This window comes from Cydia fagiglandana, chromosome 10 (assembly GCF_963556715.1).
Source record: "Cydia fagiglandana chromosome 10, ilCydFagi1.1, whole genome shotgun sequence".
NCBI classification, from domain to species: Eukaryota; Metazoa; Arthropoda; class Insecta; order Lepidoptera; family Tortricidae; genus Cydia; species Cydia fagiglandana.
Window position 1 is genome coordinate 17,267,244 of NC_085941.1, and position 26,915 is coordinate 17,294,158.

The 26,915-nt window shown below is 40.7% G+C and overlaps 1 protein-coding gene and 1 long non-coding RNA gene across 2 annotated transcripts; one reads left to right on the forward strand and one right to left on the reverse strand.

The window, feature by feature from the left end:
• Positions 1–5,395: 5,395 nt before the first annotated feature.
• LOC134668252 (uncharacterized) lies at positions 5,396–6,451 on the reverse strand. The gene is made up of 2 exons (XR_010098756.1): positions 6,173–6,451; positions 5,396–6,094 (listed from the first exon to the last, which is right to left on the reverse strand). It is a non-coding gene; the product is annotated as an uncharacterized LOC134668252 (long non-coding RNA).
• A 4,276-nt stretch (positions 6,452–10,727) lies between these two features.
• On the forward strand, positions 10,728–13,355 carry LOC134668294 (uncharacterized). Its single transcript, XM_063525776.1, has 2 exons — positions 10,728–12,921; positions 13,019–13,355. The coding sequence occupies exons 1-2, from the start codon at positions 10,739–10,741 to the stop codon at positions 13,353–13,355; spliced, it is 2,520 nt and encodes an 839-aa protein (XP_063381846.1). The 5' UTR covers positions 10,728–10,738.
• The last annotated feature ends 13,560 nt before the right edge of the window (positions 13,356–26,915 follow it).

A 26,915-nucleotide genomic window follows, 5' to 3' on the forward strand; every position in this document is an offset into this window, starting at 1 on the left:
AGCCCAGGTCTAAATCCAAACTGATTATGGTTAAGGTGCACGTACTTATTTAACTGTGCGTTAAGCAAACTGTCAAATACCTTTGCTACAATGGTCGCAAGGGAAATAGGTCTATAGTTAGTGGAATCGGATAAGTCACCAGTTTTATTTTTAACGACCGGCACTACGATAGTCTTCATTAAGTCCTCAGGTAGGTAGCAGTGTCTAACGCACAACGTATAAAAACATCGCTAGCGTCCTTGAGATATGAGGACCCGCATATTGAAGATGCTCAATGCTGAGGCCATCATGCCCCGGGGACTTGCCTCGGGAGATCGAGCGAATAGCTTTAGCTACTTCCCGAGCCGTATAACGAGGTCCCACCGGTTCCGTGATGGCCTCAGCACCGTCCATCTCCTGCGATGGTCCAAGAGGCGATTTTACAACGAACTGTTCCTTAAAGTTGTTAGCGATGTCTTTTAAATCGCTTTTGCCTCCAACGCTTACAGGACAGCCAGGCCGAAGCTTTGTGTTATTGGTAGCCTTCCAAAAAGCTCGGAAATCTTTTTTGGAGTGTTGCGACGCTATATAATCCATTTTAATTTGAGTTTCGTGATCTTGACACCATTTAAGGCGAGATTTGAAGATTTTACGCGTTTCACACATCTCGTTAAATAAATTTCCATGTGAGGGTCTACCATTAATAATCCACTCTTGAAACTTCAGTCTCGCTGCCCCATGAGCGCCCTTGACATGTCGATTCCATCCCACCACCCGATTTTTAGACTTTCGTTTCCTACTTTTACAACTGGCAATAGCCGCCGCGCATAACACTGACACAATATTCTTGTATAATTGATTAATTATTGTTCTATGGCTAGTTTCATTGCAGTACTTATCTGCGCAAAGTCTAAACTCAGATGGAAAGTCAATACATTTTAATCCTTTACTACATTCGTCACTGTAGCGAGCTACCTGATCCGCCCCTCTCTCCCCCCATACCACACGTTGATTATGAATACTAGGTAAATTGACTAATCTAGGTGTTATTAAGCATAGATCACATTCTAGCATAAGGGGAAAGTGATCAGACCATGTAACATCATATTTGACATACACATTACATATTGATGACATAACAGATTGTGTTATAAGGCAATGATCCAGCCAACGCTTACAATGATGCGCTTCACTTATGAAGGTATAGGTCTGCGAGTCAACACCTAACTTTTTAACATCGATGCAACACCATCCCAATTCATTACAGTGGTTAATTAGTTCATAGTAAAAAAGTTCATTTGGATGTGCATTGAAGTCACCTAGTATGTATACCGATTCGATGTTACACTCGTCCACAAGAGCACTCACCGTACCGAAGCAGTCCGTAAAGTCTGGCAGGTTATCCGTACTATTCGTTGGCATATACACACTTATCACTACAATAGGGCGATCAGCTGTCATTATTTTTATGGCACATACTCGCGGATTAACGCACGGCACTACCGATACATCACTAAACACCGCACTCCTCCATAATAAGGCGACGCCGCCGTACGGTCTCCCACGCAGCATGCCCGCCGACGTATCCACGGCCGATGTACCTGTAGCACTAAACCTTCTATCGATATTATTCAAGTAGGAAATTTCTTCAGGGACCAGCCATGTCTCCTGCAGAGCAATGATGTCACACGTTTGACATAGCTCCCTAACACTATCAACACAGCGTTTCACGTTTTTACAATTGAAACTTGCAAATTTACATCTATTTACAGCCATTTACTTATTTACGAGTGGGTAGGTACATTGCCGACTCCAGAGCTTACTCTGACTGATTGCTTGTATTTATAATGTACAAACTTACGAAATATTATGTCTTTGGGCCATAGATTACTGTCTAGAAATAACGGTATCTTTGATTCATTATTTCCTTTCATTACTTCCAGAATATAAATAACGTCCAAACCCGCCCAAACCAGACACCATGACATCTTACAGGACATTCAAAACTCTAAAATGAAATGTGGTCGACATCTGCCCCAGTTTCATAAAAGTCGTAAGAACCATTGAAAAACTCATTCAATTCTGTACCCTATTAATGCGTCATAAAGTCTAAATTTGAACTTATTTTTCAATGGTTGTTACGCGTGGGGTAGAATTTTCGAAGAAAGCTAGTCGGAAATTTCTAGAAGACCCGTTGGGGATTTTCGTGAAATGCTCCTGAACGATCTAAATGCAATCCCAGACTAGATGGACGTGTGAATTTCCTATTTGGTCCCAGTTGAGAAATTTTAGGTTATCCAAGACTTTGAGCAGTTTACCTACTTATTTAGATCATCAACGGGATATACCGGGCCTGTAATATGAGCAAAAAATTTAACTGAAGGCTGTACTTCTCATACTGACCAACATTTGTTCAGCGACTTTTGAAAATAACTTGTGGTTTGATTTTTAATATACTTTAAAGTTTATTCTAAGACGCAATGTGGTTATTGCGAATTTTCTTATTTTTATGGCGTGACAAGCAACGTCAATCACAATGATATGGCGTGGCGATGGCGTCCATTGAAGATAATATTTATTTTGTATGAAAAATACTTCATAATTTTTAAAAGTTGTTGAACAAAAGTGTCACCATTTGAGGAGTACGAACTATGTTTTAATTATTTGCTCGTGTTACAGGCCACACCCGGTATATAGACGAAGCTCTCAGTACAGTTTTAACTTCGAAAAACGGTTCATATGACAGCCGCAATATCACTGAAAGTTATACCTTCTCCATAAATATCGCCCGTGGCTTTGAATAACATACACCTATTATACATTGATTGGTCAATAAAAGTTTTAATTGGTAAAAAAAAATTCCATACACCAATACATTATAATTGTCCAAAACTTAAAACATTAGATAAGGAGGCTAATGAACAAGTACAGTTATATAAATTTTTTCGTTTATTTTATTATTCGTTACAATTCTAATTGAAACAAGCCGTGCCCATGTTTTTATAATAATTTGTCCTCCGGGTGGCATTCGACGTTATAAAATCTGATCTTGATTTGGTAATACCCGCTGCTCTTAAGGGTGGTATTCCACCCTTATTGGTGGTTAGTGGGATGGTGCAAGTGGCGCTAAGGTCTTTACTTTAAATCAAGCAGTGCGGGATGTGGATTCGACGCTATCTCGCTCACTCACCGGAATTATTTTTTATATCAAATTCTATAAAGTTATGTACTCACAGAGTATAATTGCATGAATTCTATAGTAATTTAAATTGTATTTTCTTAATTACTCGTAATGCATTTTAATTATAAGATGTAATAATGTTTTGAAAAGATGTGTCCCGCCGAGTTTGTTGCCGGTCCCATATTGGGATACCCTCCTCCAATTGAGGGGAGATTTAAATCTTTTCGGGACAGAGGTATACGGTTGGAGCCGGTAAAAGTTTATTTGACGTTCATAAGCGCATTGTAATATGCCTACTTGAATAAACTATTTTTTATCTTCATCTTATCTTATCTTATCAGCATGCGGGTTCGCATCAGTGTAATAACCGTGTTAGCCTCTAAAAAAAATGAAAAAGTTTATTTGTTATCTAAGAGGGCCTCTAGGTTATTCAAATTCAAATTTGTATACTTGAAATGCCGCTCCATGTCGTAATTATTTTCGCGATCGCCGGCGCGCGCCCGGTCATTAGTGTCGCAAATAAAATAAACAATGTCCCGCATTACACATAAACGATTATTAATTACACTTAAGTGCACACGTGACTGAAAACTTATATATGTGACGTTCCACTAGAAAAGGTACCTTATGACAGTTGGCGCTTAGGCTATTATTAACGACGCTCCAATACTAATACGGCGCTACGCGACGTAAGTGCCGACCGCCATAACCTTTACCCGTGGAACGTCACATATAACTTAAATGTAAGGATGTAATTGGTATGGTTTTCAACTATTCAATGTTACAGAAGAAAATAAACGTAAAATAAATCCTTATAAGGTCATTTCTAATAAGTTATACGGTCATAGAAATTATAGTGATGGGCCATATAAAAAATATATGGCTCACTATAATTAACGGTTAACTCAAACACATTCGCTAACCAACAGACCAATTGGAGCCCTTGGGGCGCGAGTCGAGTCGCATTAGGCAGGTTTTCTTCCATTGCCCCGGTCGACGTTCCCGTAGGTACTGTACTCTAAAAATCCAGTCCCGTCTGTGCTATGCTTAATATATCTAAATAGATAGGTGAGACTGTCATATAGATACATTATAAAACTCCATCGTAATAAATACACAGAGAATGTTAATTGTACCCCCAGCAACAAAAGCGTTTTGGCATTAAACTGGCAAATGGCACATTAAAATGTCAAACGTAGCGGCAATCATGACGCGCCAGGGTATCTTTCCTAAAGTCGTATTTTCATGTAATATATAAATGTAAATTCGACTCTGATGCATGTGACATAAAACTCATTCTTGAGTATACTGTGCAAAGTTGATACGAGGATAAATAAGTGTTAAGTATGATATCCATGAAAATTCGGAACAGGAGTGCTTTATTGGTGCAGTTACCTAAAGGAAAACCAACTTTGTTTAATAGGTTTTCTGTCTCAGTAATCTCAGTATAAATAAAAATACATATATGAAATGAAATGTACTTGGTGGCGGAATTAAAACTTAAAAGCGATGATGATTCACACAAAGGCCATAAAGTGAGCTTTAGTGGGCCATATTTTCCAGCCAGTGCCAGTCGCACACATAATAGCTACGGGGTGAAATCTGGAAGGTGTGATCAGGGGGCCAGAAAATGAAACGAAACTATCGTTTCCATACATTATTTACGGTTATCCTAGCGTTTCGTTTCGTTTTCTGCAAACTATTGTCATCTGGAATAGGTCCCTTGAAACGACCAGACATTCTAATGCTCCGCAAATGTTCATACCAAAATATCATATAAATTAAGTATATCGTTATAAAATTACAACGTAACTTCAAGTGTATGGGAGCGACATGTTGGCTGCGAGTTCTTGACTATTAATGCATGAAACTTTTATCGGCCAACCAGATATCATGATTCACGATCACAATGCGATCTTCCTAAAAGTAGGTGAAACAGAGTTCCCGTAAGTTCACCGTGTCGTTATAAACCTTGTTATTTAAAAGGCCCCACGAGTTAACTTCCCGAGGCCCGGGCCTTATTTGCGAACTTTTCCAACTCCCTGCGACAGCGGGTTTCGGGTCCTCGTGTGAAAACTATCCCTTCCCTGCACGCGGTTTAAATTTTAAAGAGCCTTTTTCGAGAAGCGTTTTAAGAAGCTTTTGTTCAGTTTTGTAGGTAAGATAAGTACGTATGTATTGTTACCATTATTATTTTAGGGGGCTAATTAAAATGGAATAAAGGAAACTAGTACATTACTTATAATACATTTATTTGACTAAACGACAAATATCTAAGTTTAGAAGTGTCAAATGTTAACTTATGACATTATAATATATTAAATAGCCTCGGCTAGCTTACTACAGACTTAACTAAAAATATGAGAGCAAATGTGGGTTTGGCGGCTACATTTCTTATGGTTGGGCACTCTGGGTACGTGGTATAAAAAATAAGGAAAATTATTTAAAGTAAGTTGGGCGCCTTGGAGAATATAATAAATTGGTTGTCTCTGACCTTTTAAGTAGTGACATTAGAAGGAAGGTACCACTGCCGACACACTAATGGAGACTCATGTCGCAGTGCCTCTGCATCCATGGTAGTTGTAGTAATAGCGAACAGGCCCCGACCGCCGGTACACCAAGCTGGCTGGGGGCTGCCTTACAGCCAAACTGTAGACTAAGTGGTAGGCCCTGTAACGAGTTACAGGTAGTAAGACAGGGTTCACAGACTTTTGACAAGCTGGAACCTAAATAAAGGAGAAAAAATCGGTTCATGATTTAAAGAGCGGACCCCCCCATGGGCGTAAGGATTACGAATTCAAAAACAAGTAATTAACTTACCCATCGAGGAGAAGCGGCATACGTGGCCGGGATTGACCAGCATGTCGACTCGATGAGGCCTCCACCAACACACCATCGTCTCACAGGACTTCCATATAGGATAAAAATCCGGGACTGTGAAATAAAATTCACCACGCTATTAAATGGAATCTTATGCACAAAACCCGTCGCAAAAATCACCAAAATACTCACTTAAAAAGGAGATGTCTCCCGATGGGATGTATTATAGCCATTAAACGGCTTTCATACGGCGAAACACCGCAAAAGAAAACGGTCCACGATCTTCATTTTGACAGGAAGAATAATGACAAGTCAAATGGCAGAGTTGCCACAGCCCGAACTGGATTCGTGAGTTCGAGGTGACTTTGGAAAAAAAACATTACCTTTCTTTTTTTAATTTACTTGGACTAATATTAAATAGAAAGAAAAAACAATATTTGAAGACAATTTTAATTTACAAACCCCTTTCGATTAAAAGAAAACCAAAAATGTAGGAAGAAGCCTAAATTAATTTTAATCTAGCAACCCGGACCATGTTGTTATCGACTGGGCTCGCTAGATGGCGTTAAGGGTATCGAACGAAGACGGGTCACGTACTAAACAGTATTGAAAAAATGCAGAGTTAAAATTTTATTGTTACAGTATACAGTATACATACTACACAGATTCGAAATTTAATGTATTTATAGCGAAATGGGGGATTAGACTAGATTCGATTTATTTTAGCGAATAGAATCAGGCGTTACTTTGCGGAAATCCATATTAATTAAAACCGAAATATTACTTTACTAATCCGTGTAAAAGATAACGTGCCAATCAGTCAGTGCTAACCCGTTATACTTACTTGCGTATTTTTAACATTAATTGCATGTAAATAATACGCAAGTAAGTTTAACGGGTTAGCACTGATTGACTAGCACGTTATCCTTTACACACGGATTAGCAAAGTAATATTTCGGTTTAAATTAGATTTATTTTCATAATAGCATTAGGTACGTTATAAATTGTTAAAGTACCTACCTATGTCAATTTACAAGAATATAATTATTATGATCGTCAATAAGAAATATATAACAAAATTGAAATAACAAAAACAAAACACAAATCAATACACTGCAAATATAAAAGTCCTGCAGCTGAATAGGAAGACCTAAATATAATTTAAACGAATATAATGTTTCAATTGTATTAGTTGTAACAATATCAATGTCAAGCCAGCAATTGTACTTTCTAGGTATTTACGCAAATATGACTTTTTGTACCTCTTATTTTTCTCTTTTGTTTTTCGACATTGCTATGGGTCGCGAAGCCTCTTTAAGGGGGCTACATGGGCTCTGAAGCTTTAGTAAAAAAGGAAAAAAATACAGCTTACAAACGCAGCGAAAATATTCTCATGCGGTGCAAAAAAAAATCTTAACTCAAGGGAGCCGCAACATGAAAAAGGTTGAAAAAAGCCTATATATATATATATACATACTTTCTAAATAATAAGATGCTTTATTGTGCACACTACATAAAATAAAAGATGTGTAGTTGACGGCCTCCTTTGATATCGATATACTTTTATACTTTTTCTATATTTTACTGTTTTTACTGTCACTAATGTCTTGGAAAAAATTACACCTATATTTTGCAAGATTTCCTCGTTTTTATTGCGAATCAAGCTACGACCTTTTCATTGGTCTTCGAGCCGGTCCTAGTGTTATGTTTGAACCGCGCACTAAGTAAGTTTCGAGCTACATAATGTTTCGCACTCCTATAAGAACAAGAAGTCTAACACGCGCAGAGCGCGATGCAAAACCCGAGGTAATAAGAATGTCCAAGTCTTCGCCCTCGCACTCAACGACTATTCGACCAGCAGACACGACGTTCGTTGCTGGCAGCAGCCACATGGAAACCTCGGCGCACACCGACGTGCCGCACCCGCTGCCAGCGCACAGCATGGTATCGAAATCCTCGTCTGCCATACGGAAAAGGTTAGAATATGAGCGCGCTAAAGAGAAGATTCTGATTGAAGCTAAGACTGCTAAGGATTTAGTAGATTTGAAGTATGAGGCTGAACTAGCCGACCTAAAGTCAGAAAAATACAGTTCACACCAGAGTAGTAAATGCTCACGTCACAGTTCCCGCATTAGCAACGCCAGTAAGAGCACTTGTCAAAATGTTGAAGACTGGATGGAGCGTAGCGCCCGAGATCTTGATCCGTTGCAGCCCGCCCCCGAGGATGATGATAATGATAACCTGGGCGACCGCAACCAGCCGGCACCTCCCCTCGCCGACTCTAATGGTACTATCAAGCTACTCGCAGCCGCAGTAAAGAATTTGACGATCGCCTCCACTAAAGATAAGTCGCACGCCAACATTTTGAGCCGCATATGTACGCCGCGAGATTTACCGAAATATTCCGGCGATCCGCTCGAATGGCTGCAATTTAAACAAGCGTTTGAGGAGTCAACTGAAGTTTGTAAATTTACCCCGAAGGAAAACTTATGGAGATTACGTAAGTGTCTGCAAGGACAAGCCAAAGAAACCGTGTCAGCCCTGCTTATGACCGCCGCCTCTCCTGATCGTATAATGGCGACACTTGAACTTCGTCACGGCGACCCCGAATGTATTATAAGCAGACTCATTCATGACATTAAGAAGCTTCAGACCATGTCCCAAGAGTACCAGAAAGATATTGTCAATTTTTCTGTCAAAGTTCAAAACTTTGTAGAGTCTGTGAAGGCAGTGGGGCGCGAGGAGTACGTGCAAGGGCTTAGCATTGTCCCATTGTTGATATCGAAACTACCTCCAGTACTCGTTTCAAAGTGGTCGGACTATAGCTATCCACTTATCAAGGACGGAGCAAAGTCGCGTTTGAATATTATGTCCGACTTTCTCAACATGGAAGCTCTCAAGATTACCACGACCGCCAACGTTCATCTACAAAGTTATCGCCCTGAGCAGAATAAACAAAAGCAACACGATACTACTACTAAAGTTGCACCGAAAGCGCAAGCAATTTTATTGCAAACTGACCAACGCGACGACGAAGAGAAGAGCGATAAGTGCCTCTTTTGCCGCACTCAATGTCACAAGTTGTCTGACTGTAAGAAGTTTAAACGCGCTTTACGTAAAGACAGATGGCGCCACGTTAAGAAGTACGGACTTTGCTACAAATGCATATCGCAACGCCACGATCGTGAGACTTGTCCTGCGCCTGTGTGCGACAAGGATGGATGCGGAGGTGCACACCACAGTCTATTGCACTACGTAGACATCAGCAAAGATGGCAAAGCTTCAACTTCGCGCCCGGTTGACGTTAACGTCAGCGCCTTGCCGCAGCCCGAGTCAACCTCAGTCACGGAGTCACCATCGAGTTCCACAATACAGTCATCGTCTGTAACAGAAGCTGCGACGTGCTCTATAAATACCGAAAAGCGCGTACTATTGAAAGTAGTTCCTGTCAACATTCACGGACCGAACGGCGTGTTTAGTACGACTGCATTTTTGGACGACGGGTCTTCAGTTTCGTTATTCAGCTCCGAGTTAGCAGCGCGCGCCGGCCTCGCCGGCCGCAACGAATCCATGCGCGTGTGCGGCGCCTGGAAAGACGACGAGCTTGTGCACGAAGCAACTGTACTGACTTTACGTATTTCTAGTGCTAGTGGTAGTACGCATAATTTAAATGTACGTAGCGTTCAACAATTAAGTATACCTGTACAAAATGTTAACTTAGTAGACTGCGACAAGTATGAGCATTTGAAAAAAACTTAAAACTCAACTTCCTTTTGCTAAGATTTCTAAGCCAGAGTTGTTAATAGGTCAGGACAACTATAATTTACTTGTACCTTTAGAAGTATTCTTAGGACCTGATAACGAACCGTCAGCTACACGCACCCCCTTAGGTTGGTGTGTCCATGGGCCGGTACATGTACCGCGCGCGTCGCGGGCCGCACGCTCCGCGCGATTAGCGCACGCTACGCTCAACCTCTGCGTGGTGCCTGAGGAAGACGCCGTCGCGCACGCACTGCGTGAGCTACACGACGAGGTACGCCGCTCGTTTGCGATCGACTCTTTGGGAGTTGCAGGTAAGCCTAGAGAGAATGCTGACGATGTGAAAGCGCAGGAAATGTTAGAGAAGTCTGCAGTGCTCACCAACGGCAGGTGGTCAGTGGGTCTTCCGTGGAAAGATCCACACGTCAGTCTGCCCGATAGTTACCCTAGCGCATTTAAGCGGCTACAGGGTGTAGAAAAGAAGATGCTAGCTGATAAAGCTTATGGACTCAGGTACGAGGAACGTGTCAACCATTTGTTTGAAAACGATTTCGCACGGGAAATGGCCGACACGTCACTCACGCCTAACACATGGTACTTGCCACATTTCGGAGTTGACAATCCGAACAAGAAGAAACTGCGTTTGGTTTATGACGCAGCAGCTAAAAGTCAAGGCAAGTCTCTTAATGACTTTCTTCTCACGGGTCCGGATTTACTCGTTTCCTTGTTCGGCATTATGGTTCGTTTTATAAAACATATGTTTAAAACATAAAAGATATGTTTTTGAGAATTAAAATTAATCCCGTAGACCTGAACGCCCTCAGATTCCTGTGGAGAGGTAGGAACCCCACAGGCCCAGTGAAGACGTACGCGATGACGTCGCTGATTTTCGGCGCGAACTGCTCGCCCTTTATTGCCCAGTACATTAAGAACAAGAACGCTAGCAGGTTCGAATCTACGCTTCCAGCTGCCGTCTCTGCTATACACCGCCAGCACTATATGGATGACTACATTGATAGTCTGCCGGATGAAGCTACCGCCATCAGTATGGTAAAGAATATTCGCGATATTCACAGTGCGGGAGGTTTCGAAATCCGCAACTGGACGTGTAATAGCGCAAATGTGCTCGACACTATACCTAAGGATATTTTAGGTAATACAGCTGTGAGGTTTGGACTGGACGATCATGATGAAGGTGAGCGCACTCTTGGACTGATTTGGTACCCTGCCAAGGATGAACTGGGGTTCGATGTGTCATTCAAGCGCATTCCCGACAGCGTCATCAAAGGCGAACTGAGACCTACGAAGAGGGTTATGTTGCGTGTTATTATGTCAATTTTTGACATTTTTGGGTTCTTGTCACCATTTACTACACAAGGCAAAGTTATGTTGCAGGACGCCTGGCGTCTTCATATCGACTGGGACGATATTATTCCAGATGAATTGTATAAAAAATGGTGCAATTGGTTGGAATTACTGAAGGTTATTGGAGAAATTCGCCTGCCAAGATGGTACCAGTCATGCGCTGCCAGGTGTAAGATGGGCGATGAGTTGACCACAACTTTACCAAGCTCTTCCTTTCATGCCGTGACCGAGCAATGCTATAGTGACTTAGAACTGCATTTATTCAGTGACGCCTCACTTAAGGCAATGTCAGCGGTTGCGTACTGGCGTTGGAAGAGTAACGATCAGATATGTGTCGCGTTTGTTGCCAGCAAAAGCCGAGTATCTTCGGTGAAACCTCAAACTGTGCCGCGATTGGAACTTCAAGCTGCGTTACTAGCAGCTCGACTCGCTGACTCAATAGCGAAGGCACATCGTTTGCACGTTACACGGCGATACTTTTGGTGCGATTCAAGTACTGTGCTACACTGGATTGGCAACAACACTCGTCGATACAAGACTTTCGAAGCTAATAGATTAGGCGAGATCGACGACCTGTCACAAGCCTCTGAGTGGAGATATGTGCCAACAGGACTGAACGTGGCGGACATTGCTACAAGAGAAACGTTCAATTATCAGTCTTTTCTCAATGAGTGGTTCAAGGGACCCGAGTTTTTGTACAGCGATGAGACTTGCTGGCCAGCGAACGTCCTGGAACCCGAAAATGAAGTCGGCGCTGAAGCTTGCATGACCGTAGTAGAAAACTCACGTACATGTTTCCCGGTTCCTGACCCTGAGCGCTTCTCCTCGTGGCTACGATTTATGCGATCTACCGCTTGTGTTCTCAAGTTTGCAAATAAATGCAGAGGTATCGCACTTGACGACTACGCCCTGATGGAACAAGCAAAGCAGTTAATCCTGCGCCAAGCTCAAGAAGATTCCTTTGCCAGTGACATACAAGCAGTAAAGGCAGGAAAAGACTTGCCACGCGATAGTCGGCTGCGAAATCTATCTCCATACTTGGACGAGAACAATGTTTTGCGCGTGAGTGGCCGCATTGATGCTGTTTCTGACGTACCTCAGGAAGCGAAAAGGCCCATTATTCTTGACGGACGGCATCCTACTGCCAAGCTTTTGGTCAAGCACTATCATGTGAAGGCTGCCCACGGACACCAAGAAGCGGTAGTAAATGATTTAAAACAAGAATTTTGGATAATTCACTTGCGACCTACCGTCAAAAATGTTGCGTCTCGTTGCATGCTCTGCAGGTTAAGAAAGGCTTCCCCACAGGTGCCTCGGATGGGTGACTTACCTCAAGCGCGCATGGCGCATCATCAACGTGCCTTCACCTTTTGCGGGATCGATCTGTTTGGGCCCATGGAAGTCACAGTAGGCAGACGTCGAGAAAAACGTTACGGCGTTTTGTTTACTTGCCTAAAAGTTCGTGCAGTCCACATAGAAGTTGTTCACACACTAACTACCGACTCATTGATTATGGCGCTTCGACGAATGGCGTCCCGACGCGGGTGGCCGTCGCATATTTATTCCGACAACGGCACGAACCTACGCGGAGCAGACGTCGAATTGCGAAGATCCATACAGGAGCTCGACGAAGAATCACTTAGAGCCGAAGCTCTTAACAATCAAGTTCGCTGGACTTTTATTTCCGCCCGCCAGCCCCCATTGGGGTGGGGCGTGGGAGCGCTTGATTCGGACCGTGAAGCGATCTCTTCGTGTCATTTTAAAAGAACGAGCGCCTCGAGACGAAACTCTAAGCACTCTACTAGCGGAAGTAGAAGGTATTGTCAACGGTCGACCACTAACACACGTGTCGGTAGAGCCGGGCTCCTCTGACGCGCTTACGCCCAACCACTTTCTTATAGGCTCTTCGTCCAGGTTACCAATACATGGCGTATTTGACGATTCGGACTTAGCCTTAAGGAAGCAATGGCGAATAGCGCAGCGATTGGCCGACATGTACTGGAAGCGATGGATGAAGGAGTTCCTCCCGCTTCTGTTACCGAGAAAGAAGTGGCAACAGGAGCAGAAGCCAGTGAGTGTCGGGGACCTTGTGCTTGTGGTGGACCCTGACTCGCCTCGAAACGTGTGGCCACGAGGCCTGATAAAAATGTCCTACCGGGAAAAGACGGTCGCATCAGGGTGGTCGACGTCAGCACCGCTACCGGCGTGCTGCGCCGGTCTGTGGCGCGCGTGGCTCCTGTACCTACCCTAGCTGATTAGTGCTAGTTTGCGCACTAGGGTGGGGAGTGTAGTTGACGGCCTCGTTTGATATCGATATACTTTTATACTTTTTCTATATTTTACTGTTTTTACTGTCACTAATGTGTTGGAAAAAATTACACCTATATTTTGCAAGATTTCCTCGTTTTTATTGCGAATCAAGCTACGACCTTTTCAAGATGAGTACAGAAATTAAGAAAATATGTAAATTACTAGGTAACAACAGGCGGACTTATAACTAAACAGCCAAATAACCAAATGTAACACAAATATGTTGTGAAAGTGAATCTTTGATACACCTTATAAATAAATACTATTGGAAATCCTTAAACAAATTGACTTAGCCCCACAGTAACTTCAAGAAGGCTTGTGTGGTGGATACTTATACAACAACAAATACTTGGTATTAAATAAGAGGTACAGTCACCGCACGGGAGTGTTATACCATTTAGGGTTCTTGCTAAAGTGGAAATTCTATAGCGTAAGTACTGAACAACCAATTTTTAGCTAGGACCCTAAATGGCGCAACCATCGCGGAAAGTGCGTGTTTTAAATGTACTTATTTATAAGTGTACTGTTCATATCATCATCATCAGTATTTAAGAGCTATGCTCTTGTCGGTGGAGTAATCGCCACTCTTCTTTTTGCTGGGCCAGCCTTTTAACTCCCTCGTACGACACGACAGAAACTTTTTCTTTTATTTGGCTGAGATATGTGAGCCTGGGCCTTCCTCTGCCTCTTTTCCCCTCAATCTTGCCCTCCAGGATGTTTAAAAAGAATCTGTCGTGCCGTATCAAGTGGCCAACCATCTTGCCCCTTCTGTTAGCTATTGTCTCTAACAGGCATCTCTTCTCTCCTGCCATGCTCAGGACCTCTTCGTTCGTCTTCCTTTCTGTCCAGCTAATCCTTAGCATCCTCCGCCAACACCACATTTCAAAGGCCTCCAATTGCTCTCTGTCCCGTTGTGTTAGCGTCCACGTCTCACACGCATATAAAGCGATGCTCCAGATATACACCTTAACTAAGCGTTTTTTGACATTCTTCGAGATGTGTGCTTTGACCTGATTCATATAAAGAAGAAATATCTGAGCTCATCACACAAATGCCTTCACCAGAATTTGAACCCAGGACCATCGGCTTCTAAGGCAGGGTTACTACAGATTATAGTTCGTTTTTTTTTAGCATTAGAAAGAACTTGCAAGAACGTAAGCGATCTTGACATGTCTTTTAATTGAAAAACGCTTTTTAAACTTCAAAAACGATTACTTATGAAAGCAGAAGAATATAAATGATCCTATTAGATTCATAATTGTTACATATTTGCCGCAACTACATAAAATAAAATCTTATTTTTAAAATGTGTTTTTCAATTAAAAGACACTTCAAGATTGTTTACCTAATTTCTAATGCTAAAAAAACGAACTATAGGCCAGACCGGTCGTCAAAATCTTTTATGAAGCAATATCGTATTTTGCAAATTTTTCGGTGACTTGTATTCTGCCTCTGTGTTCGTTAATTACGAGTTTGACAGTATTCTCCGCCCTAGACCAATATGGTAGACAATTACCGCACGATCGCAATCACGGGAAACTTATTGGCACGAAACCTGATACACACCATTTCTTATCCCCAAAACGACCCGCAACGCAAAATACGGGTACTTGTACGATTGTTAACTTCGTAACAAATTAGTTTAGAATATCTTGTATATAATCCCTTCAAAATTAAACTCTAATGCAATCTAGATAAGACTTAAATTGTGTTGAAAAAGTATTATTGCCGTCGTCACACGCACACTATAATCAACGTATTGATAGACTCTAAACAATGCTCATTTAGACAGTGTTCGTAAGATCGGAATTAATACACGCGACGCGATCTCATGCCTATTCCTAGTAGGGTTGGCAGATGAAAATTGATATTGACATTCGGCGCGATTCGGGAAATGGATTAGACATTCACTAGATATGAAATCGTAACGATATGTGACGTTCCACAGAAAAAGGTACCCCATGGCGGTTGGCGCTTACGCTATTATTAAAGCCGCTGCAATATTATTGCGGCCATAAGGTACCTTTTGCCGTGGAACGTCACATATCGTTACTATTTCATATCTAGTGAATGTCTAATTCATCTCCCGAATCGCGCCGATTCCCTAGTCCTGTTCCTGACCCTTTTCATTTTCGACCCCTTTGCTGATACTGATTACTGTCGGCTGATGGAACTGCCAAGTTCCTGTGTAACCACGATCTTTGTCGGAATGAAACTATGCTAGCTGATACTCAAATGAAAAATAAGTCACCTTGTATTGGTCTATTTAGAATTTTTTAGATCATATATTTAATGTCACGGAATCAAACGACTTTTATAACTGCTTTTGCGCTACACAGTTTGGAAACTATTAGTTATATGCATACATTACTTATGTATAGACATATTTCCTAACATTTAACAGTTTTCTTATAGCACACAAAAACGGGGTCCAAGGAAAAATTACAAATTGACGACATATTTCTACTTCCATTTTTTCGATGTTACCATACTTTCAAATTATTTATCCGTGAGCCCTACTATGCCCACTTCTACGGTAATTAATTAATAAAGATTAAGCCTGTGGTTCTATAGGTAAAGGTATTATTATCTACTTGTTACTTTACCAAACAGGTCCAAATACTGTTTCATTAACACATTACGCGCTGTCATCGAACACACCCTCCCCTTTCCCCACTTCCCAAACCATCAAATTGCCAAGTGCGACCATCAAATCTGCCAATACCAACAACCCTGCTACACTCGAGCAACGCGAACTCATTAGGAGAACATTATGCTATCAGCTGTAACTCCTGATAAGGCAACAGGGGCAACACATTTGACTTCACACCATCCCATGCGAAAAACAACCTTATATGTAGCAACTACAGTTTATTCTTCTTTGGAATTCAGGATGCACTTGTGACGTTGTTAGAAATTGTGATACACAATATTTGTGGTGGGTATAATGAAGTATTTTCGTTTAATATCTATAGCTCCGAGGGCGAAATTTGAGAGAACAGTATTGATTGCCATGGCGAACGATTTTTTGAATATTTTTACATCTCTTAAAGCGTGCATCTCATGTTTCTCTGAAGCTTTCGTATTTTATGGTACCTATCATTTGTTTTTATTTTAAACAACAATGTATGTAGGTACATTGTTGTAAATGTATTCAAGACAAAAAAATAAAAAAATGTACAGATTATTGAAGGAAATTAGGTGTTTAAAATAATAATGACTATAATGACACACACTTGAAATTAGGCTTGAGGCCTGTAATTATTTTATTAGAAATAAGCTGTCGAACACAAGGGTGTTTACCTAAATTTGAATTTTAGGCAAAAATTAACCCATCATAAATAAAAACTGTCTTTTACACAATGTTTTCCAAAAATTCCATTAAAATGGCATGCATAATGCATAGTTAGCTAGTGCTAACTACTACCACAGAATAAGTAATAGTATTATCATACTACTACATTGAATATACCACAGAGATGTACATACTTTCGTTGTAAAGTTTTTTTATTTGTTTATTTATTTTATTTGCCTAATCCTTTATTAATTCATTAAATAACTGTTCTACACTATATCATTTTAACATGTTTATATTCATCATCATCATCATCATTATAGCCTTCAGTCGCCTACTGCTGAGCACAAGCCTCTCTTCGTGTACGCCAGTTATCCCGGTCCTGGGCTATATCCTGGGTATTATATACCGGGCTGGGTCATCATCATCATCATCATTATCTCAGCCATAAGACGTCCACTGCTGAACATAAGCCTCCCCCTTGGACCTCCATTCGTACCGGTTGGAAGCGACCCGCATCCAGCGTCTTCCGGCGGCCTTAACAAGGTTGTCCGTCCATCTTGTGGCGGCTGGGTATATTACTTATTTGTAACAAAGAACCTAAATCATTCTAACTCACAAAGAAAAGCTAGATTACAGGAATAAGATATGTCACCGATGAAAAATCTTATACAAAGGGCAGACTAAGAGGATTAACAAATGCTGAGGTCTAATAATCTTACAAACAAAAAGCTTTGATTTTCAAATGTAAGGTTTTTTTATTCTACAATCCGCTGTTCCATTATCGACAATTGTCTATTGCCCTAGTAACACAATCGGATTAGGTTTAAAACCTCGAAATCTCTAGAACAGTTCTAAAATAGCGCTAGCTATACAGGGTGTTTGGTACATCGTTTGCCAAATTAAAACGGCAGATAGGTTGAGTCATTTGCTATCTTCTCATCTCATGTCTAGAAAAACAAAATTGACCATGGTTTTTTTTTACTACTACGCAAGTAAAAATTTAAAATTTACGAAAAACTGGCATATAAGTGAAAAAAAAAGTGCGCTAAATTAAAAATTTCTAGGCCTGAGAAGATAGCAAATGACAAATTACTCAACCTATCTGCCGTTTTAATTTGGCAAACGATGTACCAAACACCCTGTATAGGTATGGCCACCAGAGTTGAGGTCACACACATGGCAATATGTTATTGTCATGTCTCTTCTTCCTCGCGTTATCCCGGCATTTTGTCACGGCTCATGGGAGCCTGGGGTCCGCTTGACAACTAATTCCAAGAATTGACGTAGGCACTAGTTTTTACGAAAGCGATCGCCATCTGACCTTTCAACCCAGAGGTGAAACTAGGCCTTATTGGGATTAGTCCGTTTTCCTCATGATGTTTTCCTTCACCGAAAAGCAACTGGTGACAATGAAATGATATTTCGTACGAGCCGATATGTTATTGTATTGTCATGTACAGTCAGCAGCAGAAGTCGCTATACACTCCAGGTGCTCAAAGAGAGGTAAACGTTTAAACTGTCAAAAAGTTGTTGGCTGTCATAGTAGTATTTACTTGTGAGCGCTTAACGTGTCACAAATATCTTAACAGTCGCTATTCATTAATTTCTACACTTACAACAAGTCATTGATACCTTAGCTGTCAAAAAACCAATGGTATCTAAGCGGTCAAAGTGTCAAATATGTCTGAACAATATGGAAAAATAGACTTTAAAGCATACAAGTATGGTCGAATATTGAATGAAAGATAGCCATGCTAATTTCAAGTAAAGCGTTTTGACAATCATCGAAAGCAGTACAGTCTTGTCATCACATACATCTATCTCACGTTTTATCCTTCAACCATTTGACAGGAGCCTCTCGGTCAACTTACTGCAAACTATTTCTTTTAACAGAATCGTCAAAACGAATGACACATAGCGAAAGCTAACTGAAGCGGAATTTAGAGCCAATTGTCAAGGCACGTTGTGGTCTCAGTAACAGGCGTTTGCTTTCCAAAGCAGAGACCGCGGGTTCAAATCTCACCTAGAGATTACAGCTTTTTATTTTTTGGGTGTCATATCTATTATTAATTTCATAATTTGTGTCTTTTGATTTTATGCTATATAATTTTTGAAGCTATGTCACTGTAGCGTATGTACGACTTTCTATCAGAACGTTGTAATAGGTTTGAACTCGCAGTGGGCGTTACTTTGATTACTCCTGTGCGGAAAAAAGCGGCCAAGTGCGAGTCGGACTCGCCCATGAAGGGTTCCATAGCAGCAAGCAACAATAAAATTGCGGTTTACGATTTATGACGTATTAAAAAAAACTACTTACTAGATCTCGTTCAAACCAATTTTCGGTGGAAGTTTGCATAGTAATTTACAACATATATTTTTTTTAGTTTTATCATTCTCTTATTTTAGAAATTACAGGGAAAGACACACATTTTACCACTTTGGAAGTGTCTCTCGCGCAAACTATTCAGTTTAGAAAAAAAATATATTAGAAACCTCAATATCATTTTTGAAGACCTATCCATAGATACCCCACACGTCCTATACGTGATGATGAAAAAAATTTTTGAGTTTCAGTTGTAAGTATGGGGAACCCCCAAAATTTATTGTTTTTTTTTCTATTTTTGTGTGAAACTCTTAAAGCGGTTCATAGAATACATCTACTTACCAAGTTTCAACAGTATAGTTCTTATAGTTTCGGAAAAAAGTGGCTGTGACATACGGACGGATAGATAGACAGGCAGACATGAGGGACATAAGGGTTCCGTTTTTTTGCCATTTGGCTACGGAACCCTAAAATGGTGGTCTCTTCGAAAACTTACTAAATTAAATTAAAGGATATGAAAACAATGCATTTTATTAATTTCAGACATCATATTTCAAAGTAACATTAAATTTAAGCTTACCTACCTACACAATCGATATTAAATAGAAATAGTCTTAGTTTTATTTTTCAAAACGTTCGGGGTTCCATTCCCGAGCTGAGTACACAATTTTAAACGTATGAATGCAGTTTTTCGTGTTACTAAAATCGATGACATGGTTCCTAAGGAGAGATCGGTGTATATCTTATAGTATCAGATTTTCCCATACTGGCCGATCTAAATGGGCCACCCTGTATAGTATATTTTAGTACAGTAAGCGGGCTAAATAAATATATTAACATATATAATATGCTCTACGGTTTGGAAGAACAGCCGCATATGACAATTAAAATAAAAAACCGATCATAGTCGTAGAACCTACTTATTTATTGTCTAAGTTTGACACTTAACGATAAAATACTGCTTTAAGAAAGGAGGTGTCAATTCATAGCTGCGACAGTATTTATTTTAAAGTTAAACAGATAAAATGTTGATGCTTAGTTACCATTGAAATAACAACTGCTTAGCAACTGGTGGCACCCTGGCTGCTGACGTACGTGATTTGCAGTGCGTGTAGGAATTAATGACAGCAGCTTGAATTTGAGCGCTTAGTTACCACTGACATTCTAACCGTTATTGTCATTGTGATTAAATAAGGGTGTATGTGTTAAAGAAAAACTCAGAAGTTAAGATATATGTGACGAACTGAAAGCCTAAGTGAAAATGACAACTAAGATGTCCTTATTTTTGTGACGATTGAAGTGTATATGTTTTCTTGGACACCTTGCCCGCTCAGGTATATCTGCTGCTGACTGTATGTACAGTCAAGGAATTTAAATTCCGACCCATTTCGTACTTTGTCACAGTGACAACCGTATGAGGTCTCTAGCGGCTTTCATATTGATTGTCACTGTGACAAAGTACGAAATAGGTCGGAATTTAAATTCCTTGACTGTATAATGGCATCTAAATTTTGAATTTACTATACCTACCAATAAGCTAAAGGTACGTTCAGATTCAGCTACTACACCATCAGCATTACTGCAGTAGTTTTGCAGCGCGGTATTTGCTGACTACACTGCTGTCGCAAATGTCACATCGATTTTGACATTTGCAACAGCAGTGCAGTAAAGCAAAGAATAACCATCAGGCACCGCACCATACCAGGGATGTTAGCTTTAAAAGTTAAAACACTAAGCGCTACAAATGTATGTTTATGTTACAACCACATGTTTAGCTACCTAAACGGGAAATAGTTTCAAAATAGGTGCATCTGTTAATTAACCACTTAATTAACAGAGTTAAAACAGACGCATAAACTGCAGTAAACCCACCGCAAACTGTATCTGCGGTGCATTTACTGCAGTTTATGTATGCTGTAATAACACGTAAGCGGTTAATGCTTTTGAACCTAGTTTTGACCCCTGAGGTAACCGGTAGCGGCTCAATTGGGAATCATTAAGCCCTGCGGAACACAATGGTTAGGTTAGGTTATTGCTAAGTCATCCTTTCCTTGTCTATTTTTAGTCAAGTACGGAATGACTTATGACTTTGACGGGTTGAGAGATTGTGATATTGTCTACTGCCGCGTCCTTGATGCTTGAAATTGTCTGTCAATTTACTTGATAAATAAATGATACTTGATTTTTGAAAACGAATTGGAAGTACGTCATTCGAGGCAGCAATGCGGCGGTGAACGTCACTCATTTTATGAAGTAAATTGTCAGATAAAGCGGCGAGTATAGTGTTGCTGCAGGTGCTATCCGAATATCATCCGAATATTATCCGAATATCATTTCCCTTGCAGTGCGCTTTCGTCGCTTATGCACTTTGCACATAGCCAATAAGTAAAGAAGACACATTAATTACGTAATTGGTGTGATCTTAGATCATCAACCGTTTGACGACCGGTCTGGGTGGTCTGGCCTAGCGGGTAGTGACCCTGCCTGCGAAGCCGATGGTCATGGGTTTGAATCCTGGTAAGGGCATTTATTTGTGTGATATGCACAGATACGAGTATTTGTTCCTGAGTCATGGATGTTTTCTATGTATTTAAGTATTTGTATATTATACTTATATATCGTTGTCTGAGTACCCACAACACAAGCCTTCTTGAGCTTACCGTGGGACGTAGTAAATTTGTGTAAGAATGTCCCTATAATATTATTTATTAATATGTTTAAGAACCTTTTTGTCCAATTCTCAATAATAACCTAACAATGAAGCACTAAAATAGCAGCAATCGATTGCCACAAGCCAGGCATGCAGGTATAATTAGAAGTGTATCGGACGTGTAATGAGCGCGCCGCAACGTAAATAAATACAGAAGTTCTGCTGGTTATCTTCTTCCTTATGATTCTTATGAACAATATATGGCGACGAGACGAATCGCCTGATGGTTAGAGTTAGACCAAGAAAAGTTTGCAGCGATTTTGATAGCCCAAGCAGCGCATGTTTTATTTTAAACGTCAAATTTTTATGAAATTAGGACGTTTATAATAACACTTGCACTGCGTGGGCTATTAAAATCGCTGCAGACTTTTCTTGATCTAACTCTAGCAATTTTCGCCCATGGACACCTGTAACATCTTTGTCCGAAAATACTGCAGGCGACAGTTCATTCCACGGTTTAGCTGTGCTATGTTTTTCTGGAGAAAAGCACAATCGAAGACTGCCAACCATTTAGTGGTGATGCGACAAACGCGGCAGGGATTAGTTAATCCAAACTATGTCTTGGTTTGTAATTTTATCTTATACCGGGTGTGGCCTGCAATGCGAGCAAAAAAATTATTTGTAAGCTGTACTCCTCATACCGACCAACATTAGTTCAGCAACTTTTAAAAATAGCTTGTGGTTTAAATTTTAATACACTATAAAGTTTATTTTAAGACGCAATGTATTGCAAATTTTGTTATGTTTAAGGCATGACAAGCAACGTCAATCACAAATGATATGGCATGGCGATATTGGCGATGGCGTCCAATGAAGATAATATTTATTAATAATAATAATAGGAAGATAATAGGAAGTCTAAATACTTCATAATTTTTAAAAGTTGTTGAACAAAAGTGTCACCGTTTGAGGAATACAATCCATGTTTTAATTATTTGCTCGTGTTACAGGCCACACCCGGTATTTCGCACTTTGATACATAATACATGCTTTTTAGTACTTTTCCAGGTATAGTGATCCGATATTGTGCTAGATCTGCTGTGCCTGCGCGCCTGCCCGTTAATTGCGCGGGCGCCGTATAAATACATCTAAGTGCATCGACCGCGTTCCCACCGGTCAGCTAATCCCGTCTGGCTGCGGCTATTTCGTCTAGATTCGACAATTTCAACTAGTACAGTCGCCTGCTGTATGTACAGTCATCATTAAAAGTCGCGTGAGACAACACGTCAAAAGCTTCACAAAAAGTTGACAGAAACAAAAACACAAATTAACAATATCATCATCATCATCATCTCAGCCATAAGACGTCCACTGCTGAACATAGGCCTCCCCCTTGGACCTCCATTCGTACCGGTTGGAAGCGACCCGCATCCAGCGTCCTCCGGCGACCTTAACAATGTCGTCTGTCCATCTTGTGAGTGGACGTCCTACGCTGCGCTTGCTAGTCCGTGGTCTCTACTCGAGCACTTTTCGACACAATTAACAATATAAGGAAACAAAAATTATTCTTACATTTCCGCTAATCACATAGACAAGTGAATGATAATCGATCGGGAAACTCGGCGTTTTTTTTACCTACTTATGACATTACAAAAGTTAACAATTTAAATATGGGGGTTTTTGGGGGCGATAAATCGATCTAGCTAGGTCTTGTCTCTGGGAAAACGCGCATTTTAGAGTTTTTATATGTTTTCCGAGCAAAACTCGGTCTCCCAGATGTTACGGATAAAGTACGAAAAGCTAGCATTAAACTCCATTTATTTTATGACGCCATTAACATAATCTTAACTCATTCTTTAGGCAACTCTATTTATTTATGTCCTTGAACATATTTTCTTTCATATTTTCATAGTTTCAGCCGTCAGACAGATTGGTGAAGGTCGACCATATATGTGGGATCTTAGACCATAAACAAGTTATTGACCCAAATAAATATAAAATAAAGTAAATTAGGTCACCACAGAAATAACTGTAGGTAACTAAATTCTCTTGGAAACTTTAAATAGGGCAAAACCCGCCAAGGTTTACGATGACATAAACTAAGTTACGCAAAGTTAACGTGTGTAAACGTTGGGACAATAAAACCACGGTGCAAACACAATGGGCCCGATTCGGATTTTGAAATAGACATCTTTTTTTTTTTATGAGTGGTAATTTATTCAATAGCAAAACTTATACAAACTATTATTAAAATTAAGTATAAACTAAATAAATTAAAACTAAAACTAATAAAATAAATAAATAAAACTTACCCACCTACCTTAGGTCCCCCAGATCTGTCCCCTGCGGAAGGGTACCCATAAGGCTGGCTACATTCCCACGCTGAATAGCTATGCCTATTCTTTGGCCTAGGAATGAGCCAGCCCTAGGGTCACCCGTGGTTTCCAATAGTCTTTTTGAATTAGATATAATATTTTAGACATCACCAAGATACGATAACGATATGTTTAAGATCTAACCTGTCAAATTTGACATTTGCGCGATACTGGAGATACTCTTGAACGATTTCCACAGGATATGACTTAGAGATCCAATTCACATCTAATAGATATCTTAATCTATCTAACGTAAAAGTGACATTGGTTGCCCGAATGGCGCTACAAAAGAGAACTAGTTGATATCTAAACTATAACGTATCTAGAATGGATCTAGTACGTGTCGTCTCTTGTGAATATCTTGAAGTTCGAATACGGCAGAATGACAGTAAACTATGTCCGAAATTGCTTGCGACAGTAACCTAACTCCCGGCCATTGGAAATAGGGCAACGAACTATAACTTTAATTAACTAACTAAATAAAACTAACAATAATACGGAAACGTTATCGAGATTTTTGTATTAAACTAGTTTCTGTCTACAACTTCGTCACGAGGATTGATGATGATGATGATGATTAGTAAAAACTATCCTCAAATGACATTTGCGGCGGTAATGTTGTAGTAGCAATCCTGCTGCAGTCACCTCCTCCTTCTTCCTCGCGTTATCCCGGCATTTTGCCACGGCTCATGGGAGCCTGGGGTCCGCTTGACAACTAATCCCATGATTTGACGTAGGCACTAGTTTTTACGAAAGCGATTGCCATTTGACCTTCCAACCCAGAGGGGAAACTAGGCCTTATTGGGATTAGTCCGGTTTCCTCACGATGGTCCTGCTGCAGTCACCATCTGAATGATACCTTAAAGACGGACTACTTTTTTTTTTATTATTATGAATGGGCTTACTCATGGCCACAGACTAGCCGAGGCGTAGACGTGGCCTACGATGGAGCGAGCTCGCCCAGAAGGTGCCTGTTCACCTTCCCTCCTTGTTGACCTGTTGTGCTTTGCTCTATTAATATAGGTCTAGGTTTCTAACAAAACATTATGAACATTTTTAATTAGAAACAAGCTGTATGATTGTATGACGCCGACCAGAATGGATGGTATCATGCACATCCTGATGTTTTGTCGCGAGCAGCATTCATACAAGCAGATGCTTATATTAATGATACTGAACAAAAAGTATTCGTTAGGCGCCGGCACAGATTGCTTACTACTAGATGGAGCATTTAAGACCCCTTGCTCATCATGCATTAATGTTCACACAACATACTACGCGATATGTATACTTATGCAAAAAAATTAATACTTTCCCTTTTTTTAAATATTAGTAAAACTGCAATAACTGCTGCTCCGTGTGGTAAGCATCCTAAATTAAAATTATAAAGCTAGATAGAGATATTTGATTATAAAGTTCATTTTTCGAAGTCAAACTCTAAAAATGCAACCCAGCATTGTAGGTTATGCAGATGACAGTACGGTTGTTGAGAGATATTTGGCTAGTGCAGGGGACAGCAGGGAGGATATACGTTCACAGAGAGAGGCCATGGTTGAGCGAATGAACTTGACCCTTAGTCTCGTTTCCCAGTGGGGTGATGACAATCTGGTCACGTTCAATGCCTCCAAAACGCAGACGTGTCTATTTTCCGCAAAACGGAGTCCATTCGACCTGACTCCTTCCGGGGTGCATCTGTACCTATTACCGACAGCCTGGAACTCCTCGGCATGGAGCTGAGTTCAGTCCTCAGCTTCGGCAGCTTCATTGAGTCTAAAGCACAAACTGCGGCCAGAAAGCTGGGCGTCCTAAATAAGGTGAAGCTATACTTCACACCTGGACAGCTTCTAACACTTTACAAAGCTCAAGTCCGGTCGTGTATGGAGTATTGCAGCCACCTGTGGGATGGCTCAGCTAAATACCAACTCTCCGCTTTGGACTCAGTGGAGCGCAGAGCCAGGAGGATGATTGGCGACAAGAAGCTAAAGGCTAAGCTTCAGTCTTTGGCCCATCGGCGGAAAGTCGCCAGCCTGTCGGTATTCTACAGGTTGCACTTCGGGGAGTGTGCCCAAGAGCTACACGAGCTTATTCCACCGTCCCCATTCTACCATCGGACTTTTAGACGCACGGCCGGTTTCCATCCTTACTTGGTAGATATTCCACCAATTCGCACGAAGCGCTTTGCTTCTACTTTCCTTATGCGCACTGCCAAGGAATGGAATTCCTTGCCGGCGTCTATATTTCCGTGTTCTTATAACCCGGCAACCTTCAAATCAAGAGTGAACAGGCACCTTCTGGGCGAGCTCGCTCCATCGTAGGCCACGTCTACGCCTCGGCTAGTCTGTGGCCATGAGTAAGCCCATTCATAATAAAAATAATAATAATAATACATACCGATAAATAAATAAAAATACCAATTAAACATATTTCCTCCTCAATAAATATTTCTGAAACCATTTATTTTTGACAGCCTGTTGAGAGTGTTGAATCGAGCGATACTTAGTTATAGCAACTTTTGTAACTTTAATATTAGCTCCTGTAGCCGCCGTGCAGGTCAGGATCTCGACGACTCAAACAAAAAGCTTCGATTTGAAGTAAACTGTTATAATTTAAATAGGTACTGGTTACATGGGCTTTCTTGACTAAAACGGTTAAATGTAAAAGTGGTGTGGTAATCGTATGAAGGCTGATTGATGAAAGCGTGATTTGCGTAATTTTAATGTACGAAATGGTGGTTAAGATTTAGGTGCCTCTAATTGGCCGCGATAATGGTATGTGGATGTGGAGCGCTCCTATTGGTGCTTTAGAAAAAGCTTCCAAATACTAGCCGTGCCCGACAGCTGCGTTTAGTTACTGCA

Bases quoted from the DNA above. Each gene is read 5' to 3' on its own strand.
- LOC134668294 (XM_063525776.1), top strand. From the start codon at position 10,739: ATGGATGACTACATTGATAGTCTGCCGGATGAAGCTACCGCCATCAGT. The intron at 12,922-13,018 runs GTATTGTCAACG...CTCTTCGTCCAG, and splicing joins TCTACTAGCGGAAGTAGAAG to GTTACCAATACATGGCGTAT.